At 39.6% G+C, this 27,316-nt stretch overlaps 1 protein-coding gene across 3 annotated transcripts in view; it reads left to right on the top strand.

The window, feature by feature from the left end:
• LOC120726090 (GDNF family receptor alpha-2-like) overlaps nucleotides 1–26,990 on the top strand; it is a 68,494-nt gene extending 41,504 nt beyond the window's left edge. For 2 of the 3 annotated variants that reach the window (XM_040019389.1, XM_040019388.1), the window contains exons 5-9: nucleotides 9,009–9,121; nucleotides 10,055–10,195; nucleotides 14,901–15,043; nucleotides 22,416–22,445; nucleotides 23,390–26,990. In XM_040019389.1, the coding sequence (XP_039875323.1) occupies nucleotides 9,009–9,121; nucleotides 10,055–10,195; nucleotides 14,901–15,043; nucleotides 22,416–22,445; nucleotides 23,390–23,515 (553 nt within the window). In that variant the 3' untranslated portion in view covers nucleotides 23,516–26,990. The remainder of the gene's footprint in view (nucleotides 1–9,008; nucleotides 9,122–10,054; nucleotides 10,196–14,900; nucleotides 15,044–22,415; nucleotides 22,446–23,389) is intronic. The other variant, XM_040019390.1, reaches the window with a different exon arrangement.
• Nucleotides 26,991–27,316: the final 326 nt, after the last annotated feature.

Raw genomic sequence — 27,316 nt, 5'->3', positions numbered from 1 at the left:
GATTAGCTGTGCAACAACAAACTAAACAAACTAAAATGGAAGAAGAAATACTTAATGAATGAAGCAAGGCAGCTAAAACACCTTCTATGTAAGTTTGTATTCTGTATCATTGTATCCAGTGTTAATATCTAATTATGACTTATATTGCAGATTTAAATCTAAATCCATTCTTACAGGTAAAACTAAGGTTAATCTCTTTAACACTACTGAAGAAGAAAGGACTGACTGAGCTGTCCTCGCGTTCCAGAATTTTTCCCACTCTCAACACCAGAGGACAGCGTATAAAAGCATACGCGTAGACAGAAGATCTTCCTTACTTATCCTCAAAAGTCTGGGCTCAAGGCAATACCTGGACTCTGTCTTTTTTCTGGTAACATTACAAGCCATCGAAGTGAATGTCTTTTCTGATAGTGTTAAGCTGGCTTTGCAAGCAAAGCGTGTGTCAATTGGCGACCTTTTCCTTGTGCATAGTACAGTTTGTGGCTTTAATCAGGCATCGGCTTCAGCGGATACGTGCTTAGCTTGCTGGATACACATGAGAGCACCACAAGGAGTGAAAGAGAAGTAAAAGAGAGTATAAAAGAGTAAGAGAGGTAGAGGGAGCGAGATGGGGGACTCAGTGGAACAAAAAGAGTTGCGCATTTCATTCCAATAATGGATTAGTAAATGCATTTACTTTCCTAATTCTAATCTCGGAGGGAACATGGTATAACGGAAAGCTGTAGTGATTACTAAATGTTCTCGGACCAGAGAAACTTTCCATAGCTATAAGTACAGTCGGGGGAAGTAACCCTTTCTTGTGTATGAGCTGGAGATGATTATATTGCTTGCAACTTTGCTTTAAGGGTCCTTTTTAGTTCCTCTTTCAGCGTAGGTACTCCTTGAGTGTGCTCCAGTGGTACCATATCTATTATTAATGCCAACATTATCAATAGGGCTTCCGATTTATCTACTGTACGATCGCTGTGTGGTTTTGAATGTGTCAATTAAGGCCGACTCGTTCAGTTCTTAATCACTGTTACTTTCAGATTCTCTTTATACTCACAGAGACTTGCTAAAAGCTGCTGCATGTAATGCTTTCTATAAACATTTCCACTGAATCATTTTGCATGTGGCTGATCGTTATTTGATTATTGGTAACAACAGTACGTCAGCATTTTGCTTTTTTTTAGGAAAAGTGAATCTACTTGTTTGATGTGTTCACTTTGACTGGTTCGTTTGTCTTTTGGAAACACAAACAAGTACAACTTTGAACAAACTATTCACTTTTTACCAAAACTCACACTGCTGGACAGCGTGTGCCATATATCAAACATCTTTCAAAATTCTATTTTGTTTTATTTATATATTGCTCGTTCACATCTCAAGACATTTTGAAATATGTTGTAAGTTAAATATGGGCTTCTACAATATTAGATAAGGAACCCCAACATTTCAGCTTTGCCCACTGAGGAAGCCCATGACAAATGGAGAGGAATGTCTCATTTTAAACAGAAAGAGATCTTTAGCAGAGCTAGACTCACAGAGGAAAAGCCATCTGTCACAACCATTTTGGGGCTGAGGGGAAAGCGAGCACAGAGCAGAGGAGGACAGAGCGAAGGAAACAAGAGGAGAAAACAGAGGGAAGAGAGTAGTTGAGAAGCACTCCTCGGTGCATCATGGGAAGTCTTCCAACATCCTGAGCCTTTAGCAGTTTAACTAAGGGGTGGTTCGGTGTCACCTGATCCAACCCTAACTATAAGCTTCACAAAAAAGGAAAGTTTTAAGCTGATTATTAAAAGTAGAGAAGGTGCCTGTCTCCTCAACCCGAGCTTGGAGCTGGTTCCACAGGAGAGGGGTCTGATAGTTGAAGGCTCTACATCCTATTGTACTTTTAGTCTGAGAGCAAAGTGCTCTGTTGGGATGATATGGTACTACAAGGTCTTTAATATGTAATGGGGCCTTATCAGAGAGGAGAAAGATCTTTTAATTGAATTCTGGATTTAACAGGAAGCCAATGAAGAGTACGTAGCTTTCTCGTCCCTGTCAATACTCTGCAGTGTTTTGGATTAACTGAAGTCTTTTTAGGAAGCTTTTAGGACAATGTGGTGATAATAAGGAATTACAGTATTTCAGGTTAGAAACAGCAAATCCATAGACTAGTTTTTCAGTATAATTCTGAGACAGGATGTTTGTAAATTTTTCAATATTAAGTTTCTTTTATATTCTTCAACTCACAACAACAGTCGTCTCAAGGTGCTTCATACTGTAAGGCAGCAGTCCCCAGCCTTTTTTGCGCCATGGACCAGTATATGTCCGACAATAATTTCACGGACCAGCCTTAAATGTGTTGGATAAATACAACAAAATAAAACCAGTACTGGTACAAAAAAGAAAGATTTATTCATAACACACGGGAAAAGACCCAGGGAAACCGAGTTAATGATAAAAACGATTAAAAAATAACACTAAAAACCCTGAAAACCATAAATTTCACACCAGCAAACGACTCACAGACCAGTACCGGTCCGTGGCCCGGGGGTTGGGGACTGCTGCTGTAAGGTACACAACCTACAATATTAGAGGAAAAAGCAAGTATTACACAATCCCCTATGTGCAAGCACGTGGCAGCAGTGGAAAGGAAAAAGAGTTTAATAATTACTAATGATTAAATGCAATAGTGGTGTTTAAACACAGGGAGGGCGAAAAGAGAAGTAACGCTCAGTGCATCATGGGAAGCCCCCCGGCAACTTAAGTCTATTGCAGCATAACTAAGGGATGGTTCAAGGTTCCTTACAGTGGTGCCAAAGGCCGAGGTAAGAGGCCAGTGAAGTATGTGGTTAGTCACAGTGTGTCTCTGGTTTTTAGAGCTGAATACAATCATTTCAGTTTTGCCAAATTTATAACTTCCCTTAACTGATTGCACTTAACAGAGGCAACAAAACAGAAAACATATTGTCAGACTTCCCTTGATGTATTGTTAGAGTTATTACTCACCATGGAAGAAAGAAAACACACTTGATGGGAACTTGGTATGGGTCTTTAAATGAAGTCATAGTCGTTACTTTTCATAATAACAAAATCAAATCTAACGGTGACAAAGGTATTATTGAATTGAATATTACTCCTGCAGACTTACGCAGTAATTAATCTCTCTGTCACTGGGAGCAGATTGCTTTGTAATGTCACCGGTACAAAATGAGTTCACCAGCAGTGTTTGTACGTTCAATCAAAATCCAACTCTTTAAACTGAGCAAATGCAGAAGAAAATCAAATCTATCTTTGAAAATTCTGATATTGATTCTTCTTCATATGTTAAGATCCAATAACTCAGCACTGCTAGTTTACAGTTTTGTGACCTGTAAAATGACTTTGAATGCATGAGAAATTGAGGCGGTAAAATAAGCACTGATATTAAAGCCAGTTTCCTGGTCAACAGCATTACTATCATCCATACGCAGCTCTCTTCAGATGGTCTATCAGATTTCAAATGGTTTTGATCTTCTGGTTAATAATGCAGGACAAACTGTGTCACCAGCCAGTTTTTGTTGGTTTCAATTCTCTGCTGAGTAAGGGGTTGAAAGGTTGTTTCATTTGACAGCTAAGCTAAACTGCCTTGTGCTTTGACTCAATGCCATCTGTGCACAGTTGGCCTTTTAAAGCATTGACTAGGAATCCCAGTGAGTACAGTAGATCTAAACGAGGCAGGCCTCTGTCCAGACACATTTTGGAGAAAATAGCAATGGGTGAAACAGACAGTCACCTCTGACTAGCGCCATCTCAGGGTCACCGGCAGAAGCGTAGGGAGAGAAAGCAGGAAAAGGAGACACTGCAAATTGTCTGTTAGTCGTAAGAAAAAATAACTCTGACAGATGTTATTCTATTTTAATCAAAATATATTCATAGCACTCCACTCACAAGGTAAGTGCTTCATTGTTAGGAGTTTCATAATAGTTTTTTGTCATGTATTGAGCGGTGCAGAATAAAAGAGTGTCAAAACGGTTTAATTGTGAAGAAGAAAAAAAACAACAACATTGCCGGGCCGCATTGTTTGCTTTGGCGTTTAACAGCTAGTGACAAAAGAACTGCTGAGTGCTGTCGACCAAACCACGGTCAAATTTACATGCCATGAATTTGCACATGAGCACCTCTAGCTCATGGCAATTGGTTTACACAAAAGTGACAACAGGACATTAATGAAGAAGGAGAAGAGAGGAGAAGCGAGGAGAAGATAAGGTCAGATGAAAAAAAAAAGAAAGAGGCGAGGTAGCAGAGGGGAAACATCTTTTGTTTTTTTCTTATTTGCTTCATGTAAGAGATATTATGTTGGCAGCTATTGTGTCATGGTTATTGTTATGCTTTCTGTAGATGACTGAGCGATATGGTCTCTAAAGACTCTCTAGGCTAAAGACTGTGGGAAGCGATAAGAGTGAAAAGCCATAATTTCACATTTAACAGAAAGTATCATCCGTAGAAAAAAACTCATAATTGTAGACAGAGCACAGAGGGGAAATTCTCCAAACCAGCTAGGACTCTCAATGAACTGTTGTTTTTCAAATGAAGCTATTAGAAGACTTTGGAGTTTGATAACTGTTTTTCCTTGTTCCTCTCCTCCTTCGCAAGGAAATGGTTTCCAAGACTGACACTCATCTGATTTAAGTCACATTGTTTGTCATGGGCATCAAGTGATAGGAATAAGAATCCATATAAAAAGCCATTAGTTTTCTATTACTGCCAAGCTGGATGGACAGGCACTCAGCGCTCAGCCGAATCACTGTGTTTAAAGTGTCAGGTTGGTTGAAAGAAGTCTACCTCTGTGGGGGCTCCCCCTGCCACTTCCCTGGGGGCTGAGTGGCTGAAATGACCATAAAACTCTGTTGAGCTAGACAGCCTGTAATTTCAGCAGTGAGAGGCGCTTTGCCGAGGTATAATGGAAAGCCCGTGGAAGCCATGAAATGCGCTGCATCCTGGTGTTGGAACACCATTGTCTGAACACTCAGGACACCTCTCTAAACTTTAAATTACTGTTTTTAAGCCATCATTGTCTGAAAGAGCTCTGCTTCTAAAAAGAAACACGGTGCTTGTTCAGTTTCTTTAATCTTCCGTGGTCTTTGCCATTCTTACAGAAATCTGACGTTCACATTCTGTATTAGTACAAAAGTAAAAGACCTTTTGCCCATAAGATACGGAAAAATGGCGCTTCGAAAGGTTGCTTTGTGTAGGCACAATAGAGTTGTTCTCTCTCCCCTCTGTCGTATCTTTTTTATCATCTGTACCATGGTTGTGGGTACAAGTGCCTTTTTCACTCTGAATGGAAATGGTTGAGAGGGGCCTTCGAGTGAGGAGGACAAGTGCTGAGAGGGGTTGCTTTGCATTTGTCTGTGTATGTTCTTTTTTTATTATGAAGGCTACTTATGTATTGTGTGTCACTATTCGATAGTGCGCGTTTCTGTGTCTACACTCGTCTCTGTGGCGATGGCGGCGCGAGCATAGCGTGGTCAGTTTACTGAAGCGAGGTTTCACATGTGATGTTAGCAGCATGTCATGTCGAGAGGCTCTCTGGGGTGATTTGTAAGGAGGGTGGATGGAGATGGAGTAATGAAGTGTGTCTGAGTGGGGTTTGCTGCTGGAAGTCCAAGCGCCTTTTACGCCACACTGGCTACATTTCTGCTATGATGACACAGACACACAAACAGACAGACATGGGAAATTGTTATATCATTATCCCACATTTAATCTCAGCCAAATATGCTTCTCTCCTCTTTTGAAGACTAACATGACGGCATATTGGTTTTTAAATCACTGCAATAAAAGGAGACCTTTCTCTCTGATAGACTATGCTGTGTCCTTCACAGAAGACAATTTTTTCACAGAAGACTATGTTCTTCACAAAAAATAAGATATTAAGTATCATTCCATCTTAGTTATTTCAGAAAAAGGTATAAAAATTATAAATATGTGATCAAATACCAATTCCACTCTAGAATATTTAAGTCTAGCAGTGTGTGAAGACAGAGCCATATGTGTATTTTGTTTACATTAACATTGGCCCTTTGAAAACTATTGTGGTGAACAGTAGTTTGCACCATCAGCATATTGTTCTTGTTTTTTAAATGCATTGTATTCATGCATCCCTCGTGCATAAATACAATGCTATAAATGCATAACTCTAATTTTCTTACAGCGTAAGTACAGTATGTGTAACTATTCATAAATAATTTTAGAGTTTTGCTGTACAAAAGTCACAATTCACATATCTTTTCATGCTTTTCTTTGAAGAAAACATGTCTAAGTTTATATTTTTGGAGGATTTTTATCTCAGACATTTTCAGGCAATTCAACAGGGAAAGACTTCATGTATTTTCCCTGAATGTAAATTTGAGGTAGCTTTATGGAGTCAAGAGGCAGTAAGAGGACAATGCTACTGGCACAAGTGGAGGTACATTTTTACATCTTGTCAGCAGTGGTTGGACAGCAAAACAATAGGAGGGGGGAAAAGGAGCCACAGGAATAAACAGTAATGTGTCTGTTATGGAGAGCTGTGTCGGTCGTGTATACAGTGGCAAAGCTGTTCTCAGGCAAATGAAAGACATACTGAAACTTGTCTGACTCCAGCATAGACATATGCAAATGAAGAAACAAGCAAAGCAAAAAAAAAAGAAAATAATTTTGTCATGCAAAATAGAAAAAAAAATCTTCATCTGAACAACCTGAATAAAAAACTTTAACTAATAAACAACTCAACTTCTTTCTTTTTTTATGACAACTATGAGGAGATCATTGTGCGGTCCTGTTACTTGTTGGATCTTTCTGTGGACTTTAAATCTTCCTGTAGCATCTCTCTCTCTCTCTCTCTCTCCGTGTGTTGCCAAAATTCTTCTTTGGAGTTCTGCCGTGAGTGTCTATGTTTCGCAGGAAAATTGACAAGACACAGCTGGTGGATTTTTGACCTCTGATAAATGGTCTTGTCTCTCCAGATGGTCTCATGTCTTGCTGTTGCGGCTGTGTACTATCCTTTCTAAAATTCCAGGGTTTGAGCCTTCATTGATATGTTGAAACCAAGATACTTTTTCCAGACTGCTGATTTTGATTTCAGAGTTGATGTCTTGGGGATTGTTAGGTATGAGCTTGGCCTTTCCTTTTTCTGATACCCATACTAAGAGCTGAGGCTTCTTTACCAAGAGGTTCCACCAAGCTTGGGAGTTTTCTTTCTTTCCCTTCAAAGACATGAATATAAAAATGTGGGCTGGTGATTGTTCTTCCTCCGGTGTTAACTGTGCCTTCATGCTGTTTCAAGGCATCTTTCATAATTCTCCAGGTGTATGTTGGAGAGGGTGGTAGAGAGTAGATACTTGATGATATTCCGACTGTAGTACCAGCTGCCCATGCTGTCACTCAAGAGAATAAGGCTTATATGCTTGTCATACAGGTGTTTGCTGATTCAGACCAGGTTGACGTTATCCACAAGGCTGCATGCCACATCCCATCAAAGACCTTCTTGAAAAAGAGCCCGTAGTGGCTGTGGAGCAGAAGGAACAGCAGGTTATATGCTGTTTGGAAGGTTGGTGGTTCGACCCTATGAGGAAGCACTTGGCGACAGTGGGGAGGAAAAAAACCCTTTTAACAGGAAGAAACCTGTGATAGAATCAGGCTTAGGCAGGAGCAGCCAAGTGCCATGATGGGCGACAGGACCAAAGACACACTGTGGAAGAGGGCCCAGAGATTAAAAACAACTGATGATTAAATGCTTTGTTGTCTTTAAACTAAGAAATTATTAGCTTAGCTTAGCATTAGAATTGAGATAAAGTTTTTATTTCACCAAAATAATAATGAAACCCTTTTTCTAGAAATATATGTATGTTGTCTGAAAAAAATGCAAAAAGGGGCACATTCATGTGTGAGTCATCAGACATATAAAGCGTCTAATACATATAAATGTGCATATAAATAAAGCATAGTCACTTTTTTCTGTTTCTTTTCTATATGAGGAAAAAGCGCTGTTAAGATAAAACCTCCAGGCGTTCTCATTGGTGTCTGAGTCCAAGTTCATTTCTTTATGTAATTCAAAATATGTCACAATTATGACAGTGAAGTGCTTAAATATAATAAAACCCATAATATTTACTTTTGAAAGCCACCATGACATCTGACAATAAAAAAAAACAGAAGAATGAGCTGCTGGCAACCATTAAGTTCCTTAGAAGGGAGTGGTTATCAGGTAGTGCTGGGTCACTAGCCTATCAACCATTCAACAACCCAGATAGCATATTTCATCAATACTAAACCTATTCTTCTGTATATATGTGTGTTTTTGTGTGTTCACCAGGACAACACAGCCCAAGGTAAATTAAGGTACCTTTGAACTTAAGGCCGAAAAAAGTGGTCAGACCAGGTCAGAGGGAATGAGTCATGCACAACTCGGAAAGAAGCAAAGAGGAAAAAGAGAAATGCAGTATGGATTGTGATTCACATTGTGGGCAGCTGTGATGTGAACAGTACAGACAGCGCAACTTTACTCACGCTACTCCCAATAAACCTACTTAAGTGGATTAGCAATGCCACCCTGGGGGCCTCCACAGACTTAAAGCTCTTATCACAAACACACCGAAACAAAACATACTATTTTTATCAGTCTCCTTGGTTTGTGGGGAAAGTGAGTTCGGGAGATGGTTAAGAGATCCAGGATAAGCACAGAAGCTATGGCCAAAAGAGCCGTATCATATCTTTTCTCATCTTTATACAAATGCACTACGACTGGGTCTCTGCTGAATATTACTAATAGCTTGTTGGTTATGAGGCATAAGTGTTTGATATTCATGACACCTGTTGTAGAGGCCTGGGAACAGATGTTGTATAAACTTTCCCAGTTTGACGCTGGTCATAATTGGCAGCTGCTCTGTAGAAAAAACTGTGCCAAAAAAATTACGCCCAGCTTTTTGTATGTGTGTTTTCATCTTGTGCGTGGACTTTATGACTGAGCCTGTGCTTCTCATTCTTTGTCTGTGTTGTGCTTCGTGTTTTTTGTGCAGGTCTAGGCTGGCTGATTACAAAGAGAACTGCGGGATGACTCCACACGCAGCGAGCACCTGTCCTAACCAAGACAATCACCAAGCCTGCTTGGCCTCCTTTGCAAGGCTCATTGGTCAGTACATGGCTACATTGTGAGAAGAAAATGACGGCAGTGAAATGTGTGGACACAGAAAGGCAGATTCAGAATGTCACTGTTTTTTTTCTACCTTTCACACACATAATGAAATAAAGAAAAATACTCCAAAAACATGAGACAGCGTGCTAGCAGTCCAGGCTGCTTTCATCACGAGGACCAGACAGCAGAGTTAAAACTGATATCTCCACCAGTACACTGGGCATTAGTTCACTACTAGAAGTAATTAGGGAGCAGAGGCACTGAGAGAGTGTTTACTTAATTAAAACACTTGATGAACATCTGTTTGCTTGCAATAAACGTTAAGTAAACAATATGTACTGAGTAGTAGATGCATATTTTTCAGTCTCAGCCAGCAGCAGCTAGGTAATGCTGTGGCAGTACCACAGAGCTTGCTAAAAAAAATAAATCTAAAGGCAAATTTACACAAAAGGGCTTTTTCTGATGCTTAGTGGCTGCTGAAGTGTCCATATTTCAGTATCAGTCAGTGCTTCCCCACCATGTGTCATAAATCATGCAGTATGAAGTGAGATATTCCGCGGTGGTTCCTGGATTTCTCTAGAAAATACGACACACAGAATGTACCAAACACTCATGACACCAGCTAAAAGCATTGACACATAGAAACATTTGGAAAGTAAAATGCTTTGGTACTGTAGTGCTTTATTCAAACAGGGCACACACTTCCTAAAGCAACTACTTTGCAAAATATTTATAACATAATGGCCACTTTCCATTTAAAATAAAGCATAACACAATTGTTCACCTCCCTGTAAACTCCAACAATGCAGTGCAAATCCATACCTGTGACTAACACCTTGTTGTGCATTTTGTATGCAATTTGCTGTAAATGTAATCCATTATTGTCCATTAGTGACACATAACTGTATTTGTGTGTGGATGCCCTCGCAGGGACAGACGTGACTCCCAACTACGTGGACAGCAGCTTCTCCAACTGGACCATCTCCCCATGGTGCACCTGCAAGGGCAGCGGAAACCAAGAGGAGGAATGTCAGAACTTCCTGCGGTACTTCACCAATAACGCATGCCTAAGTAAGCCGTCACAACTCATGAATTCTCTGAAATATGTTTTGTAACTGATAGGGGCCAAACAGGCATGTATTATTGATAAAAAGTACAAGCCTGCGATGCGGAACTTTCTCTTTCAGCCACGTAAGAGAAGCGAGAGCTGTGAACTTCAGTCTTATGCAACTTTAATGGTTTCATGTCAGATTCTGGTTTTCAGTGTCATTGAGCTCTTCAGCGAAATAACTGTGGATGTGATGTTTTTAAAGTGTGGATGTTGGCGGCATGACTGAATGTGGAAATAACAAGAGATGTGGTTAGAGGGTGTGGGTAATAGATAGCTTTTAGACATCTGAAAATCAAAACGTCTGCATGAAATGAGGTGCTTGAAAATTTTTGCAAATCACTTTTATTTCAAAGAAGAAGAAAAAAGTCTTTTGTGTATTTAATAATGAAATAAGGCTAGAAGGATTGCATGTAAATATTTGTCAATGAAGGATTAATGCATGGCTGGATGGACTTGAAATCATTATATAAAATTGTCTGTTAGAGAATTGAATACAACCTGCAGATATCCCTTTATCCACAGATTAAGTTGGAATTAAACGTTCTTAGTTTCTCAGATGCAAGTAATTTCTTATCATTTCTCATCCCTCCTTTAGGCAAGATCTGCCCAGACTTTAATACAAAAGAAACCATTTGCATGTCATTTTCACATTCAATCTAAGAGAGTTAAAGGGCTTAGGGGAGAAAAATGTCATGAAAAGGAACAGACTAGCGCAAATGGAATAATAGGGAGAGCTAAAATACATATCATCTGTATATCTAATGCATAACATACAGGGTGCAGCGTGACATAAGGGTTTCTTCAAATATCTTTATGCTTTTTCACTGAAAAGTAAAATATAGCAAGTTCCATCCTTGCTATGGTGTAGCGAGCAATGTCATCAGTACTACAAGACACCATTGCCTTTACCATGTTCTATTGTGTGGATAATGCTTTCAGACCATTTCAATAGATTGCTGGGTTACCGTTTTAGCTGAGTGTGCAGGATGAGGGATGAGGCTGGGAGCTGAGGAGGCGTCTCGAAAAATAACACAAAATGCAGCATCTCCTCTTTGCAGTCGAGGGGAACAGGCGATAAACTTCAACACACCGGGAGGTAGATATACACAAAGTCACAGTGCAGGAAGATGCATATTCAAACCCCTTAATCTGAAAGACATTTAAATAAAATTTCATTCAAGCAAAACAACATAACCATGGCAACTGCAGCATTAGTAAACAAAAATAAAAGTTAAAATTTTTTAAAAAGTTAAAGAAAAAAATGGGAAGGTGTGATGCAAAATTTGGTAATACATGTAAGGAAAAAGAAGAAGTTAAAAAGTAAAACTTCAATTCAATCACCAAGGTCAGTATTTAACATTAATATGATTGGTCTCTGATGTTTTCTCTCATATTATTTTAACCAGTTCTTATTGTGCAGTAGCTTTAATGCCACCACTTCTTGCAGCATGTAGCATTTGATTAGCAGTGGCAAAAGCAGCTGCTGTGGCCACAAGTGTTAATTACAGATTCTGGTACATTCAATTCTTTTTGCCCCTACTGGCTATCAATAAGTGATTTTACTGTGTACAAAAACAATTTAGTGTTATTGGTGCTGAATAAATACAGCTGTTTGCATACTAATTGCAGCAGGATGGAAACCCTTCCACAGTGTATATAACCCTGAGTTGGACAAGGAGAGGAAAAAATGGATGTGTGGATATTTTTATGGATGTCTTTCCATTAAAATTTCTAGGTAGTAGCTAAACATCCTTAAAACTGATGAGTTGACAACTTCAGAAACAGCTGAACATCAAGCAAGTGCAACAAATCCAGAGACAGCAGCTGTGATTTGACCTTAATATACTCCACTTCTGCTGAACAATGGTTTTTAATTAGAGAGAAATACTTGAGTCCAACTTCTCAGATTTTCCCAGACCGGGAGTCTCAGTCTGCTTGGAACATCTGCGCAGAAACGCTGTGTCTGGCAAGTTGTTAGTGAGCCAAGTTTTGGTCAGAACAAGGCAGAAAGTCCAAACGTTACTCTTCCTTTTTGTACACTCAGTCTTATCCAGATATCTAATTTAAAGTTGGCCAGAAAAGTGAGGAATCCCAGACCCGAATGTGGTAGAGTTTTGGTTAATTAACAGATTGGCCTGCTCGCTCCTCTTTAACTTCAATGCGCACCACTTCTGTTGAAAGAGCTTGCTCTAGCTAAGCATCTTGGCAACACTCTTTTTCTAGGAAACCACTTACTCTGCTCATATGTTGCCAGGACATGTGTTGGGGTAAAATTAGTGACCAAGACAAATCTGAAGCTGTTATTTAAAGGTAAAAAACTTTAATTATAACAATAATATGTCACTATATAGACTCTTCTTTTATCTTTGCCATGTATGCAAACTAGATTTATATCTGTTTACATCTTGAGCTAATTGTATTGCATCTTCATTACCAATTTAATTATGTAATCAAATTCTTACAGCTTTAACTGTGCTGTAGATCATGAGAAAATATTTAGTGTAAACCTTTAGATCTGCAGCAGAGTTCATTTTGATACCTCATCCATCACAGCATACTTCAAGTGAAATCAGAAAAACATGCTTTAGATGGTTCATTTACTGTCCTTGAACTGTTCCCAATTTTTCCTTACAAGCTCCAGCAAAAACAATGGTCCAACAGAAGACTAGATTAGAATTCCGATTTGTATAAAATATATGGGAGGCCGACAAAGAACATTCCAGCTTAGAGGTATTATGACAGTCAGACCCTGACTCCCCCTTCCCCTGTCTCTGCTTCTCTTGTTCTCTCCTTCCTTCTCATTTCATCTATCCCTGCAGGTGCGACAATACAGGCTGTGCCCAGGGGTTAAAGGAAAGCTTAATATGAGCCGTTAAAAAATGGAATTGCTGTTGGCAATGAGCTTAATCACTCAGTGGAACATTTGGGTGCAGTAAAACATCCTGGGTGGAGGCCCCCCAGCCAACTAGTTTGATCTATGACTTTATTCACCCATTTCACATCTTTGAGGGGGATTGCTAACCATAGCTGACCCTGACAAACAGATGCTTAACATTACAGGTCTTAGCAGCACTCCACTAGCTCTTGACTGCTAGCATTGACATTGTTAGGCCTCGCCAGTGAACTCGATTTTTCTCTGAACCACTCTCCTGCTTTCTAGCAGAAGCCCAAATTGTCAGTGTCGACCAGCATAAAAAAATATGAAGTGTGCTCTTCTGTGTGTTTTGTGTGCAAGTGAATGTGCATATGTGTACCTCTGTGAGTGTCTTTGCTGTTCAAATACTTGTGTGTGCGTGTGTCTGTGTGTAGGCGGACCAACAAATGTGACAGACAAATTTATGTGGCCAAGCACCGGTAGTACTAGGGACTGTGTAGCCATCTGATTATGCATGTGCATTCCACAACTATCTTATTTGTCCTTTGTGTGGTGGTGTGGAAATGCCATTTCTCCTTTGTTTGGGAATGTTTTGAATTTGATCAGTCACATAAATCTATTCAAAGTCATCTCTGCATGCTGACCTTATAATGGAGGTGGTTGCCAAGCAATTACATGCCTTGCCTTCTCTCTGGCTGAACAAAGAGAAACAAGCCTTGTGTTTTAAACGGATGAGCGGTGAAAAGGTACTCAGCGCCTATTTTTACCATATCTAGCTGGAAAGCTGACTGAACAGGGATTTATCACATTTCTACAGAGACACACACATGCACTTAGACACAAAATTAAACACATGTGTACAGCACATCTGCAGGCGCTGATATGCTAGGGCTCGTATTTATTCACATGCTGTCCTCTGTTTGAACTAGTTGATTTCCCTCTTTTAAAAGATTGTATTGCTTTTCATGCTAACAAACAAATTAGGACTCATCTTTGCAAGCGTGGACATTTTAGCGCTATTTAGTCAGCTCGTAGCAGTTTGAGAATGGCTGTTGCATCGTAAGAGAGTTTTTTGTAATATGCATGAATCCAACATAAAGCAAAGTTGGTTGTATTTGATAAATATAATCTGTTGTGTCGCCGCAGGATTCGCTTGTAAAAGATCATAGAAAACACAGATTAATTTGTGATCCAGTTCTTTCGTGACTTGCTCCTAATCGAAATGCTGTCACACTGCAAGACGATCATCTGTGATAGATCACAACATCTGTGTAAATGGAAACTTTAAAAAAATGCTCAAAAAGGCAAAAAGGAAAATGTATTTATTGACTTCATTTATAATGCATGAAATACAATTAATTAGCTCTCAGATGCTTGGCACAACTGTATCAATAATGTATCGCTAGAGGAAGTGATTCAATTTATTGCCTTATCAATATTTTGTGCCGCCGCTAATAAATAGCATAAATATGCGAGGCAGTCAAAAAGGAAGGCATAACTTACAAAATAAAACATAAGGCAGTGCTTAGTAATGACAGACAAAACTCTGATAGCAATTTGTGATTAGTTTGGCATATTACTCTGAAGCTTACTGACAAAGCAAAAAGACTGGCTCTCTGTGCTCTTTCTGCTCCATCCTTCCTCAGTCTCACTCAGCCTTGCCTCATTCCTTTAGTTGCCAAAGATTGGGCAGGGTACCAAAAAGTTGACTTAGAGCTGTCTGTCTGCTAGCTGGCTTCTTGTTGGGATGGCAGTCAAACCCAAATGACTTTATGTCTCTGTTCCTGCAGGAAATGCCATTCAGGCCTTTGGTTATGGGATAGACAACACACAGAACAAAAGTGGGCCTGTCCCTGGCCCCTCAGCGACACCGAAGCCAGACCCTGTATCGACACAGGAGATCTCAGAAAATCTCCCCGTGACTATCCCAAAGGTAAAAGGTTCTCATTGTTTCATTACATATATTTTACATGTAGATGTTAAAAGTGATGGCAAAATGTAATTTAGAGTTGTTATTTACTGCCTGCTTGGCAATCGGGTATGCTCTGCAGTTTGAAGGCTACTAATATGAAGCTTGTGCTTATGTTCAATAAGCAAGATCTGTAATCACTCATGTGCTTGCTTTCCCAGGGGTTCGACTGCTAGTCTATTCTTTACATTGCTCCCACTTTCCCACGCTGCCAGACTCAGTACTGATCATTACAATCCATATTACAGTCATTACTGTAGACCAATAATCTTCTTGCCTGCCTTCTTTGAGCCAATCAGCCTCCACTCTGCGTGCATTAAAACTCACTGCAATGTGCCTGATCATGCAACAGCTAACAATCATGTTTTGTTTTGTTTGTTTGTTTTTTTATTCTGTACCCTGTCACAGTAAGATCACTGTTTTTTGGGGAAGTTCTGTGCTAAATCTTATCAATGCTGGGGTTCCTTTCTGCCATGATGGCTCATCTTATCAGCAAATAGATCTCAAGAAATCATATTCAATTCTTTCAAATGCTCTCTCCTCATTGAACTTAGTTAATCGTGACACATTTAGGTCAACTCACTGTAAAAGTTAAATAGATGTGGATGTTGCTTTATTTTGTTTTTTGTCACATCAAAAATATACATTTTCATCTCTTTCCTGCTACTTCTCTGCATACATTTGATAAAATGGACCAACTGCAAGGAGAATCACAAAAATACTCCTCCGCTCTCTCTTTTGTACAGTGGCAAAATAATAAGACTCAACGTGCTGCACCGTTCACATTCGCATCACATACAATCTCTATGCTTGTTAAAGCAATTGGCACATCAAAACAGACGCTTTATGATAACACAGTTTATGCTACACACCCAAGATGATGACATGTGGTTGAAATATTATATTTTTCTTACAGACAAAGAAAGAGTGAAAGGAATGGGAGGTGGAGGCTTAATCTGGATTAGATGTTCTAAAATACTGGCCCAGGGCCTGTTCTCTGCTGAATGCTGTCTACTATGAAGACTGCAGTTAACTCAACTATAACTAGGTTCACTGTCTGGAGCAGAAAACATTACCACTTTTTTTAATGCTGTGCTGCACAAATGCATAGCTCTTTGTCTTTTAACATAACTCTTCTTCATTTTCTCTTCAAATAAGTGTAAAAATGACAGAATTAAGTTATTCACCAAAGAATCCTTCTTTTTATGAGTCTCTCTGCTACAGAAATATTTCACTTTACACTATAGGTCGAGAAGAGGCTTTTCTTTTTATCTAGCTGTTGAGTTTGATTAGTTTTCACAGTGAATTACGGCTGTGTTTTACAGATGTATTTTAGATGTTTTGTGCAGCTTTCTAAAGTAAGAGTAATGATGCTTTTCACCTTTGCAGGAGACCCATGTGCCCATGTTTGGCAGCGGTATAAAACTGTGCTTTATAAAATATTCCGTTGCTGATGTTGTTGTTCATGTCATTTTTCAGTGACTGTTACATATCCAAATCCAAGTAATGTGCACGGTTTAGGAATGCAAATTTGTGTTCTGAATGAACGACTACCATTAAGACATTTCGCATCAGAGCCATTAAATGTTAAATGTGCAGTTTTGTGCTTTGCACACAAACCCTCGTTGATTGGAACACAGGAAATTAAAACCTTATGTCGTGATCACTGTATTTGAGCCTTGTTTTCGGTCTTGAATTTTTAGTTAATATGTTAAAGTTTGAGTTTCTGCTTTGTTTCTCTTGTTATTTCTGTTTAGAAAGTTTAGATCTTTGTTTATTTTATTTTCCAAATCCATTTTTTCCCCTATTATTATTCCACTGCTGTGCCTTCTGTTGGATTGTTTTGGAGTTTGCATTATTGCATCAGCCTAATAAAACAACTCATTTTTTGTTCATTCGGTCTACCTTGTGCATGCTATGTTTGGGTCCCAGTTCTGCAAACCTTGGACCCAGCAGTAGAGTCTGAACAGCAGCAGGTGGCTTTCTCGTTTTTTGAGAAGAATTTTGGAACTGAATATGAGCCTATCTCCAGAGGGGCTTACCAAGGCAATGGGGGCCTCAACCAGTAGTTGTGCTCCTGAGGGAAGCCATACCTCAAGGCTACCAAGCCCGCAGGTCCAACTTCCACCAGAAGTCAAACTGGGTTAAGTGTGCAACTAGATTGTCTGCCACCTGCTGTTGCTCCTGTCAACTACCCAAACCAGCATTTAAATCTCTGCCATCTTAAAAGAGCGACTGCAGCCCTTGGCAACACTGCCGATTGCAGCCTCAGCAGCCAATTCCTCCGCCTGAGTGTTTACCCAAACTCCGTGCCCTGAGTTCCTTCTTTTTTTTTTTAATTCTGGCTACCCCGTGACCATGTATACTGTGTCCAAACCAGTATCCCCTGTGAGACTGGGGTCCCTAAAACTCAGCCTGTGTGTCCTGTGGTGACAAAGCTGGTGCAACCCAAGAGTCCTGTGCCTAAGCAAATAGAGCTTGAGGCAGGCTTATGTGAGGTGATTGACCAATCTCACCAACACTCAACCACCTGAGGAACTTCATTGCCTCCACTGGACACCTGTCTCGTTACCCTTCAGTTTCCACTTACCTGATTGCCCCCTTGTGCATAAATAGTCCTGCATCTGTTGTACTTACAAGTGCCCCTCCATTGTGTTCTCCTGTGATTCCGTTGGATTTCTTTTGGCTCATTTTTAGACTTTGTGTCTCTGCATCTGCAAGAAAACGGCTCACTTTCTGTTCATTTAGTCTTCCTTTTGTGTCTTTGGATTTCAATTCTGTAAAACCTGACACCCTAAAAATGTTGCAAAGAGGAAAATTAATGAATAAGCACAGCTGATAACATTAACAGTGTGTGTATTACCGAAAGGTAGAGAAAGAGAGAGGATAGCAGAGGGGGAATGGGTGGTGAAACCGCTTTCTCCAAAGGTTTTGTGTGTGTGTGTGTGTGTCAGTATTGATGCACTGCTCAGTGCCTGTCTCACTGCAGCATGGTGTTTAATTTATTGTAAAAATGGTAATTAGGAAACAATAAGACGTGTGATTACTCAAGCAGGAAGTTTATAATTAGAGAGGGAGCTGGTAGCGACATTTTGGGCGGCCCTGAGTTCTTAGACAACTATGCCTGGCAATTAAAACTTGTCAAACTTCCATGGCAGATAAATTGGGGGTGTGTTGTTATGGTATGAGTCCTCTTGGCAGAAGACTGACTGTCCAGAGCTGTAAATCTCACTGTGGCTCATTGAGTAAACATGTGGTCTGAAGCTTGGTCCTTTGAGCACTGTAAAGATGCATCCATATTTAGGTATAACTGAGCAGTGCCATGCTCCCAACTCCAGTGGTGAGGTTACGCACGTGATATTTGTGTACCCAGTTTAAATGTGCATTACAACAAACTGATACAGTTTCTAAAGCAAACTAAGTCTGTTTTGAATGGCAGTTATCACTTGTTTACAGGGTCATGTCACCAGTATGCAAGGTCTTCCACCAACCATTTGGCCCTTAAAACCTCATGTGTTTGGAAGTTTTGTTGGCGTACTGATTATGTTCATTTGTACACACTGTTTGGTTAAGGCGCCAAAATTACTTCTCTGGGAAGGCACTAAATTCATTTGATTACTCTTTGGAAACAAGATTTCAGTTTAGATTAAAACACACCATTTCACATCACTAAACACATATTACAAAGCTCAGCGTTCCAGGTGATGAATAAGCATCAATCCAATATTTGTATCAGTTGTTATTCCTGTACTGCCTTAAAAAAGCTTCTTTTTTTTTTAAAGTGAGTGAGCAGCTCTGTGCAGCCGATCTGTTAAATTCAGGTCTGTGTTTTTAAATATTTATGTACTATGCCAGCAGTGTACTGGTGGCAAACAGTTCTAAGAGTTTATGGAGGGAGCTAACTGCAAACAGTTAGCGGTTTCAAGGTATTTCATGTCCGCTACATCAAATTTTCTTTGCAGGAGTTTGTGGATTGATGATGGGTGAAAAGCTCAGATGAGTTTTCCTTGTCAGCTTCTCTCGCTCTCAGTCTCACACTTGTTATGTTCATTATTTATTGGACCTGCTTTAACATACCAGGTTGTCCTCGGCTCCACTCTGTGCGTGAGGAGATGCACACATGTAAAACTGGGAGAAGACAAAGGCAGCAAAGTGCAGTATACTGAGGTGAAATTAAACAAATGGAAAAAGAATCACCGTTCATTTGCGTTATGCTGGTGCTGATTAAATTATTTCACTAATAAACACAATTTCAGTGAATAAGCTTGCATATATTTATTAGCCATATTGTGCTTTATGAAGTTTGGAAAGTAATGTTTAAATTCAGCCCAACGTTGCCTTACACAAGATTATCTTATATCAGTACTGCAAATGAAAAAGTTGAACTGGTGCATCCCTGATCAACTGCAGATTTAACATGTACTTATTCCCACAACTGCAAAAGCATCACTTGATCTGGATTACTTTCTGTTTATCGTGATTACTATCTTGTACCATCTTGGCTACAGGCAGGTACCAGGAGGGTGTCTACTAGTCATATCTATGGGACAGATTGCAAATTATAACTGGCCATTCAAAGGGCTGATAACAGTCAAAGTGGGTACTATCTTTTTGCTTCTATGTAGTAGCTCTAATATGAACTCAAAGGATTTGGCTAAAAATAGACCACTCTGCATAAAGCAGTTTAATACTTTAAGTCATTTATATATGACACAAACAACAATAATATATGTTAAATCACACAAGTCTATGTGTACGGACGCCTGGAATCTCAGTGCGGGTGTACAGAAATCTGAATTTCCAAAATATTCGTGTATCTCAATAGGATAAACCCTCATTTGATGCCAAGGACTCGGTTCCAATCTCAGCAGGAGATATTATATTATTGCTCTCTGCTGTAAGTAGATATGTATTTTTATTTAAATCTATTACTGTGTAAAAGGATATGACTTTAAGAAAGATAAGATATATATATAGTCAGTTATTTGAACATGTAGTGGTTAAAATTCTGTTGCAACATCAGGTAAGTTTGATTTAGACATCAAACAAGTTCACTGTGATTTTAGAGGGCTTTGAACCCAAATCAAGGGAAAAATGTTCAGTGGGAATGACATTTATCATAGATTGGATGGTTTTTGAAACCTTATTCAATAAACAATCAGTCAGGGATCTTTAAGTGGTGACCATTATATAAAAGCAACAGATAATTCACCATGACCATCACTGGCCACTTCATTAGGTACACTTGTTCAAATGCTTGTTAAGGAATATGTTCAATCAACTAGTCACATGGCGACAAGTAAATACACTTAAGCATGTTCAAGAACTTCAAACCAAGCATAAGAATGAGGAAGAAAGGTGGCGTTGAACATGGCTTCGTTTTTGGTGCCAGATGAGTACTTTCTGAGACTCTACAGAGATTTTACTGGCATTTTCCCCAAACAACCATCTCTAGGATTTACAGAGAATAGTCTAAAAAAAGAGAAAATATACAGTGAGCAGTCATTGCCTGGATGAAAATGCCTTGTTGATGGAGAAGGTCAGAGGAGAATGGCCATACTGCCTCAGGCTGATAGGAAGGCAACAGCAACTCAGATAACCACTCGTTACAGCCAGTTTATGCAGACGACCTTCTCCGAATACACGTCAAAGCTTGAAAGCTGGTGGGCTACAGCCGCAAAACACCAATCCAGTTGCCACTGCTGTCAGTTAACAGGAAACTGAGGCCAAAGCGCACCACATTCACACAGTTTCACCAAAATTGGAAAAGATTGGAAAGATGTTGTGAGTTGTTCTGAAATGTTATGAGTATGGACATTCAGATGGTAGGGTCAGAGTTTGTCATGAACAATATGAAAACACGGATCTGCCTTGTTTCAATAGTTCAGGCTGTTGGTGGTATAATGCAGTGAGGGATGCTTTCTGGGCATTTTTCCAGCTCTTTAACACAAATTGAGCATTGTTTAAATGCCACAGCTTACTTCGGGTTAGTTACTGACCATGTCCATCCCTGTATGGCCACATTGTATCCTTCTTCTGATGGTTGTGTTGGGATGTGGTGGAACAGGAGATTCACATCATGCATGTGCAGCAACTGCTTGATGCTATCAGGTCAATGTGGACCAGAATCTCTGAGGAACCTTTCCAACACCTTGTTGAATTTGTGCCATGAAGAATTAAAACAGCTCTGAAGACATTGTGGAACTGGCAAGGTGTAACTAATGAAGTGGCCGGTGAGTGTACGTTGACAACATATCCTCATTAGCAGATTTTTGTACAGCTTGCTTTTTTCCCCACACCTTGTGCCCTCTTTCAAATGACTGAATGTTACTATGCGATGCCATTTCAAACCAATTACCTTCACATTTACCAAACTTGTGTTCAGGAAGTGCCTACTGTTTCTACAGTTTTTGCAATGTGTTTCTTTGAAATGTTTAATTTTATTAAAAGCAACTCGTGCAAGTGATCAGTCTCCACGCCCACATTACACACACCCAAACACACACACTCAGCTCGCAGGCAGCGGAAGGCTAGTGTTGTCTGTGCTCTCATGTAACCCTGTCACTGTTGATTTTCAGCTCAATTGAATGGAACTGACTGGTGGAAAAAGGCTACATAACTCAGGGTTGCTCAATAAGTAGTTGCAGTTTCACTGCAAATTTGACAGTGAATGAAAACAAGTGCTGTCTAGATGTGTGTTTACCACTTAAATGACAAGTCACGTTCATTTTTAACAGTTTAAATAAATGCTTTTGTTTCTCTCGCTCTCTCTGCCTGTAAACAAATAAGGACATTTCGACATTGTCTGTATTCTGTCATGTATATGCATGTGTTTGTGCTTTATCCCTTTGTTCATGTGTGTGCAGCTTATCACAAGCCTGTGTGTATGTGTGGATATTGGCTGCAGCTAGAGATCTGGACTCATGTCAACAGGCTGCTGCCACACATCACTGCCCTTGCTAATTAATTGGCTTTTAGTCGCGGATGTGTTTGGTGCATTGTCAGGCTACCCAGTGCTGCTCCTCCGCGCGTGCACCCCTCTTTTTTTGGCAACTGTCATTTCAATCATTTCTTTGTAAAGTGCAAATTCACAAACACAGGTACTGTGATAACTGCGGCTACTGGAAACACCCCCTTTGTCTCCCTCGTTCTCCCTCTTGCATCCTTCTTCACAGAAGCAAAAATATGGCTGTCTTGTTAAAATAACTCAACAATTTTCTCGTTTCATTATTTATTTTCTCATTTATGTGTTGCCTCGTTCTGGTGGAAGACGAAGTGCTGGTAGATAACATCATAGTAAATCTTTTTCTTTTCTTTTTTTTTTTCCTGTGCACAGCGAAATGGGCGAATACATGGTGAAGATGAGGTGAGGGGAAAGAGGAGGAGAAAATGTTTCATGTTCCTTATGATGTGCGTCTGTATTGCTGTGCAGGACTGAAAATGGTACCTTTGCAAATTGAGCAGGACTGCTTTAACTTGAAGGCAAATGGTTATGCTTTGTGTTACAGAAATCCGAGAAAATTGAAAAAGTATTCAAAATGCTAACAATTTTATGGAACGGCACATAATAAAACCCATTGTAGCGCGGGTATAACGGTGGAACTCTGGAGGCCACAGAATTTAATATCTGTGCTGATTCCCACTCGTCTCCGCCATAATGTGAACAGTGTGGGAAAATAAACTTCACAAGTTTATTCTCTCTTGTGCATAAGAATAAACACTGTAGCGTTTTGATTGTGCACACTCAAACAAGGGGTCTTGTTTTCTTGGGCCTCTACTTGCTGTAAGATTTGCCTCATGAAATATTGAAAAGAAATCCATAGCCGCCGCTGGCTTCTGTAGTGTGTGTTTGGCTTCGTGGCATGTTTTTCTTGTAAATAAAGTCTGTAATGATAGCTTTAAAAACTGTTTAGAGACTTTCTGGCACAGCCTAAAAGAGTTTTTGAGAAAAAAAAGAAAAAGTGCACACAAGAAGCTTTCCTTTGTTGCCAACTTGTTTCAGAAGCAAGGAGCATACTAAGCAGCACGGGCTTGAAATATACTTCACATATCAAAACGTTTGGTGGATCAAACACTTAATGTTCATGCCAAAGTGGATGCACTGCGAATGTCATTTCTTGCTTTGACTTTCTGAATGATGTTTTCTCTTCTTCTCTTTAGCAGTGACCCTGTCCTCTCTCATTTCCCTCCTGTCCTGTCTGACCTCTCTCTTATCAAATGCCAGAACAGGAAAGCAGCATGAATTGTGAGTCATGTCTAACCTTTTGCGGATCTCTCTCTCCCTCTGTGTGTCCCTCTCTATCTGCCCAGTATCACCAACCAAGAGGTGGTGTCATGGACCTGGGAGAGGATCACTCTTCTTGTCTCCATGCCAGTGTCTGGGCTCTGCTTCCCAGCCTGGCTTTGGCTCTGGTCCTGGCCCAGCATGCCTTATAGAAGCGCCAGGAGGAGAAAAAAGAGGTCATCCACCCACAAGCTGATCCCAAATGCAGAAGGTGTTATTCCTGAGACTGATATTAAGAAGGCTGATTCTCTGGACAGTTGACATGGATGGCATTTACGAAAGAGAAAAACAAAAGGCCGAGAGAGGTGGAAATGACTGAAATTTTATAACTGTGAATTTGTTGTTCATTTATCGTATCATTCGGGCAGACCGCAACTGTGATGGAGCACATGGCTTTACAAAAGACCCTTGGTATGAGAGGCCACGAAGGCCGCTCTCTGACTGAGTCACGAAAAAAACCCAGAGGACTGAAGCTGCTCATGTCAAAGACTTCTGCACTTTTCTCACCAAAGGAGGGCGAGAGGGGGGGAATGAACAACACAATTAAAAGAAGGCAAGGCAGGATTGGCAGAAAAGAAATTGTTGCAAAGAGAAAAGGAGTGAGCTTGAAGTAAATGTCATATAGTGAGATGGGAAAAAAAGAAGGAATTGTTTTTATTTGCTTTGGGTCTTGAACTTGTTCTTGACTTAATCTTCTCTTGGATGAACAGACTGCACATTTAGAGGCATGGATGGGGGATGATTACGTTCTGTTTCTTCAAATCTAGTGTAAACTCTAAATTGTAAAGCCTACTCAATGTTCTAAGTGTTGGTATAGTATCTGTGACCATAATCAATCTACAGTACCGAGCTTTCATTTGGGTGCTACAGTGTACCTTTTAAGCAGGCAGCGAAAAGAGCTAAAGGCGGCCGTATTAAACAGTTAATGGTCTTATGGTCATTTAAGATGTTGTTGATAATTGTGGGTGTTCGCCATATGTCCACCCGCACACGTGTATATTTCTGTCTCTATGTATATAAACAACACTTTTTCTTTCATTCAGCCTAATGATATCTAGTACCTTTAAAGGACATTATTGTATGCACAGGTGGCTCTGTACTGGTACTGAAGGAAGGATTTCATTATCTGCATTTATATTTGTCTATTAAGGTTTGATCACAAAGAATGTATACAGGGATAAAATTAAACGAGCTCCAACTGCTTGAAAAAGCCATAATCTGTGTGTGAATATTGTAATATTTGTTTATTGTGTGTGTCTGTCTATGTGTGTACAAACTCATTACAATGTGTGAATGGGTTTACAAGCAGGAGAAAAGTAGCTTGTGAGGAGCATTTTGAATTGCCCATGTGGGGGTTCATTTTGCCCCGTCAGACAGCCCAGGTTATGATGCATATTGTAATTGGAGAGTAAAATCACCTTCCAGTTCTGGTAAGCGTTTTTGGGAACTCCCAGCTCTTTTGTTTCCAATTTTAAGAGTCTCTGAACTTTTTCTTCATTTAGTTTTTGTCCAGAGGAGCGGAGAAGAGTGATAACAGCCTCTCACTAACAGATTGAGTGTGTGTGACTGCCTCTTATTATTGATGATTATTATTAGTATTATTAACAGACATGTGAAAATGTCAGCCTGTCCTTTAAATGGCTTCCTTTTAATGGGAAATTGTTCCACACAAGCAAATTTGTTTTGACTCTTCAGAAGAGGAGCTGATGTCTTCAGCTGCTTGGTGTCCACTGTTAAAAGGACATGAAAGTCATTCTGTGTAACTTGGGCAAATCAGCAATCGACTTAGCCACAATCTTTTGGACGTAGCTATAAAAGAGCACATTTGCAAACAAGATGAGGCCGAATGCATGATGTTACACCCGTAAGAATATTGTTTTGCCCATCCGTGCGTTGTGTTTGTTTTTGAAACACACGCTCTGACAGATGCTGAAAGAACAACAAAAAAATCAAGACTTGCGCTGGCATCTTTGCAGATGAGAGACATTTTTTGAGTGTTCATGCTTTCATAATTTTCCACTGCTCTGAATGAATGTTACCAGTAGTTTCACCAAAAACAAGTTTTTATTTTCAAACAGCACATCAAGTGTAGTGTTGTGACACATTAATGCATGCTATAGAACCAAACAGCTTTGTGTTAGCAGGCAGGGTTTAGAAAAGGTTTACTATCTGCCCGGATCATGAATGTTGCATGAAACTCAGCTCAGTGTGCTTTCACCACCACGGGCTGGTTCGGTCTGGCAGAAATTACAGTCATTTCCTAAACTTGTGAGTTTATTGCAGATTACTGCTGCAAAATGGCAAAAATCTCAGCACAATATTTTTCTTTGCCTTCCACATTCAACACATTTTCATAAAGCAACCACGATGTTTTTGGCTGTAGATATATAGATATCCATTATATATAGATATAAATATATACAAGTGAATTGTAAGGATTTTTAACCTGTAGCAAATAATCGCACAATAATCACACACTTTCAATATTAAACAAAGAAAAACGCATGTATTTTTAAAAGTAAGTCTATGAACTCGTGCATGTGAACAATTTCTCTTTTTTTTTCCTTATATCACATTATGAATGTTGCAGTCCTTTCGAATTGTAATGTACCTCTGTCAGTGTTTTCAGACTGCTTTGAAAAACTTTCAAGGTCTCTAAATTGTTGGACAAAGACACAATGTTTGTAGTTTTGCCTCCACCAAAGAGGATTTTAAATCAAACAATCAAGATGTGATTGAAGCACAGACTCTTTAATTCAAGGGTTTTAACAAAAAAATCACATTAACTATTCAGGAATTCCAGCTATTTTACAAATAGTCCCCCATTTCAAGAGGCTCAAAATTAATTCAAATAATTTTAATAGTGTGTTTTATTATTTTGCTGTTTTTAATACTTGGATGAGAATCCTTTTCAAGTTACTGCCTGCAGTGTAGAACCCATGGTGTTTCCTCACTTTCCTTCAACCTTCAGTTGCTGCTTGTTTGTGGTTCTTTCTGCATTCAGTATTTGCATTTAATAACTGGATGCTTTACTGGACTGAGATCAGGGGACTGACTTAGCCATTAAATATTATCCCGTTGCTTTGACTTCAGAAATTGTTGGGTTGCTTTTGTGGTGTGCTTTGGGGCATTGTCTATTTACAGCGTTAAGTGCTGCCTGATCGGTTTTGGAGCGTTTGGCTGAATCTGAGTAGAGACTATAGCTCTGTATATATCACAATTCACCCTGCTGCTTCTCTCATCAGTCTATACTAGTGTCAGGGATCCACTGGTAGCCATACATGCCCACGCCATACCACCACTACAATGGCAAGTGGCACAACTTGCCATGTTTGACAGATGATCGGGTATGCTTTGGATCATAAGCTGTTTCTCTTCTTTCTCTTTTTCACTTCTGGTACAAGTTTATCTTTATGTCATTTGTCTAAAAGGTTTTGGGGGATTTTTTGCAATAAAGTGCAGAACCTTTAGATGTTTTCTAGCAAAGTCTTGTGTGTAACCAGTGCTTTGCCCCCTGTTGTAAACGCTCTGTATTTACACTCATGATTGTACACCTTGATAATGATGCACATACCTACTCAAGAGTGTTCTTGGCTTAGTAAAATGTTGCGAAGCTGTTATTCTTTACCAAGTAATAACTCTGCAGTTATTGACTTCTGTGGTCTTCTGTGGTCATTTTGGTGTTGCTGAGCTGGTCCGTGCATTCCTTCTTTTGCAGGATGAACCAGATTGTTGATTTGGCCACTCTTAAAGTTTTCGCTATCACTCTGATAGATCCCTCACTTACACTGACATCTCTCTTTAAAATTTAAAATTACAGTGAAAAACTACAAAATACAAATTCAACACTCAACTTCAGATATTCTGCCTGCTTCACCTCTCATGAAATAATAAGCAAACTATCCACACATGGCCCTGAAACTACTTGTCAGTCAATAGTCTAGTTATTGAGT

Source organism: Simochromis diagramma, unplaced genomic scaffold, assembly GCF_900408965.1.
Source record: "Simochromis diagramma unplaced genomic scaffold, fSimDia1.1 OVJJ01000822.1, whole genome shotgun sequence".
Lineage (NCBI taxonomy): Eukaryota > Metazoa > Chordata > Actinopteri > Cichliformes > Cichlidae > Simochromis > Simochromis diagramma.
Note: the sequence above shows the minus strand (reverse complement) of the source record. Positions and strands in the feature narration are given on the sequence as shown.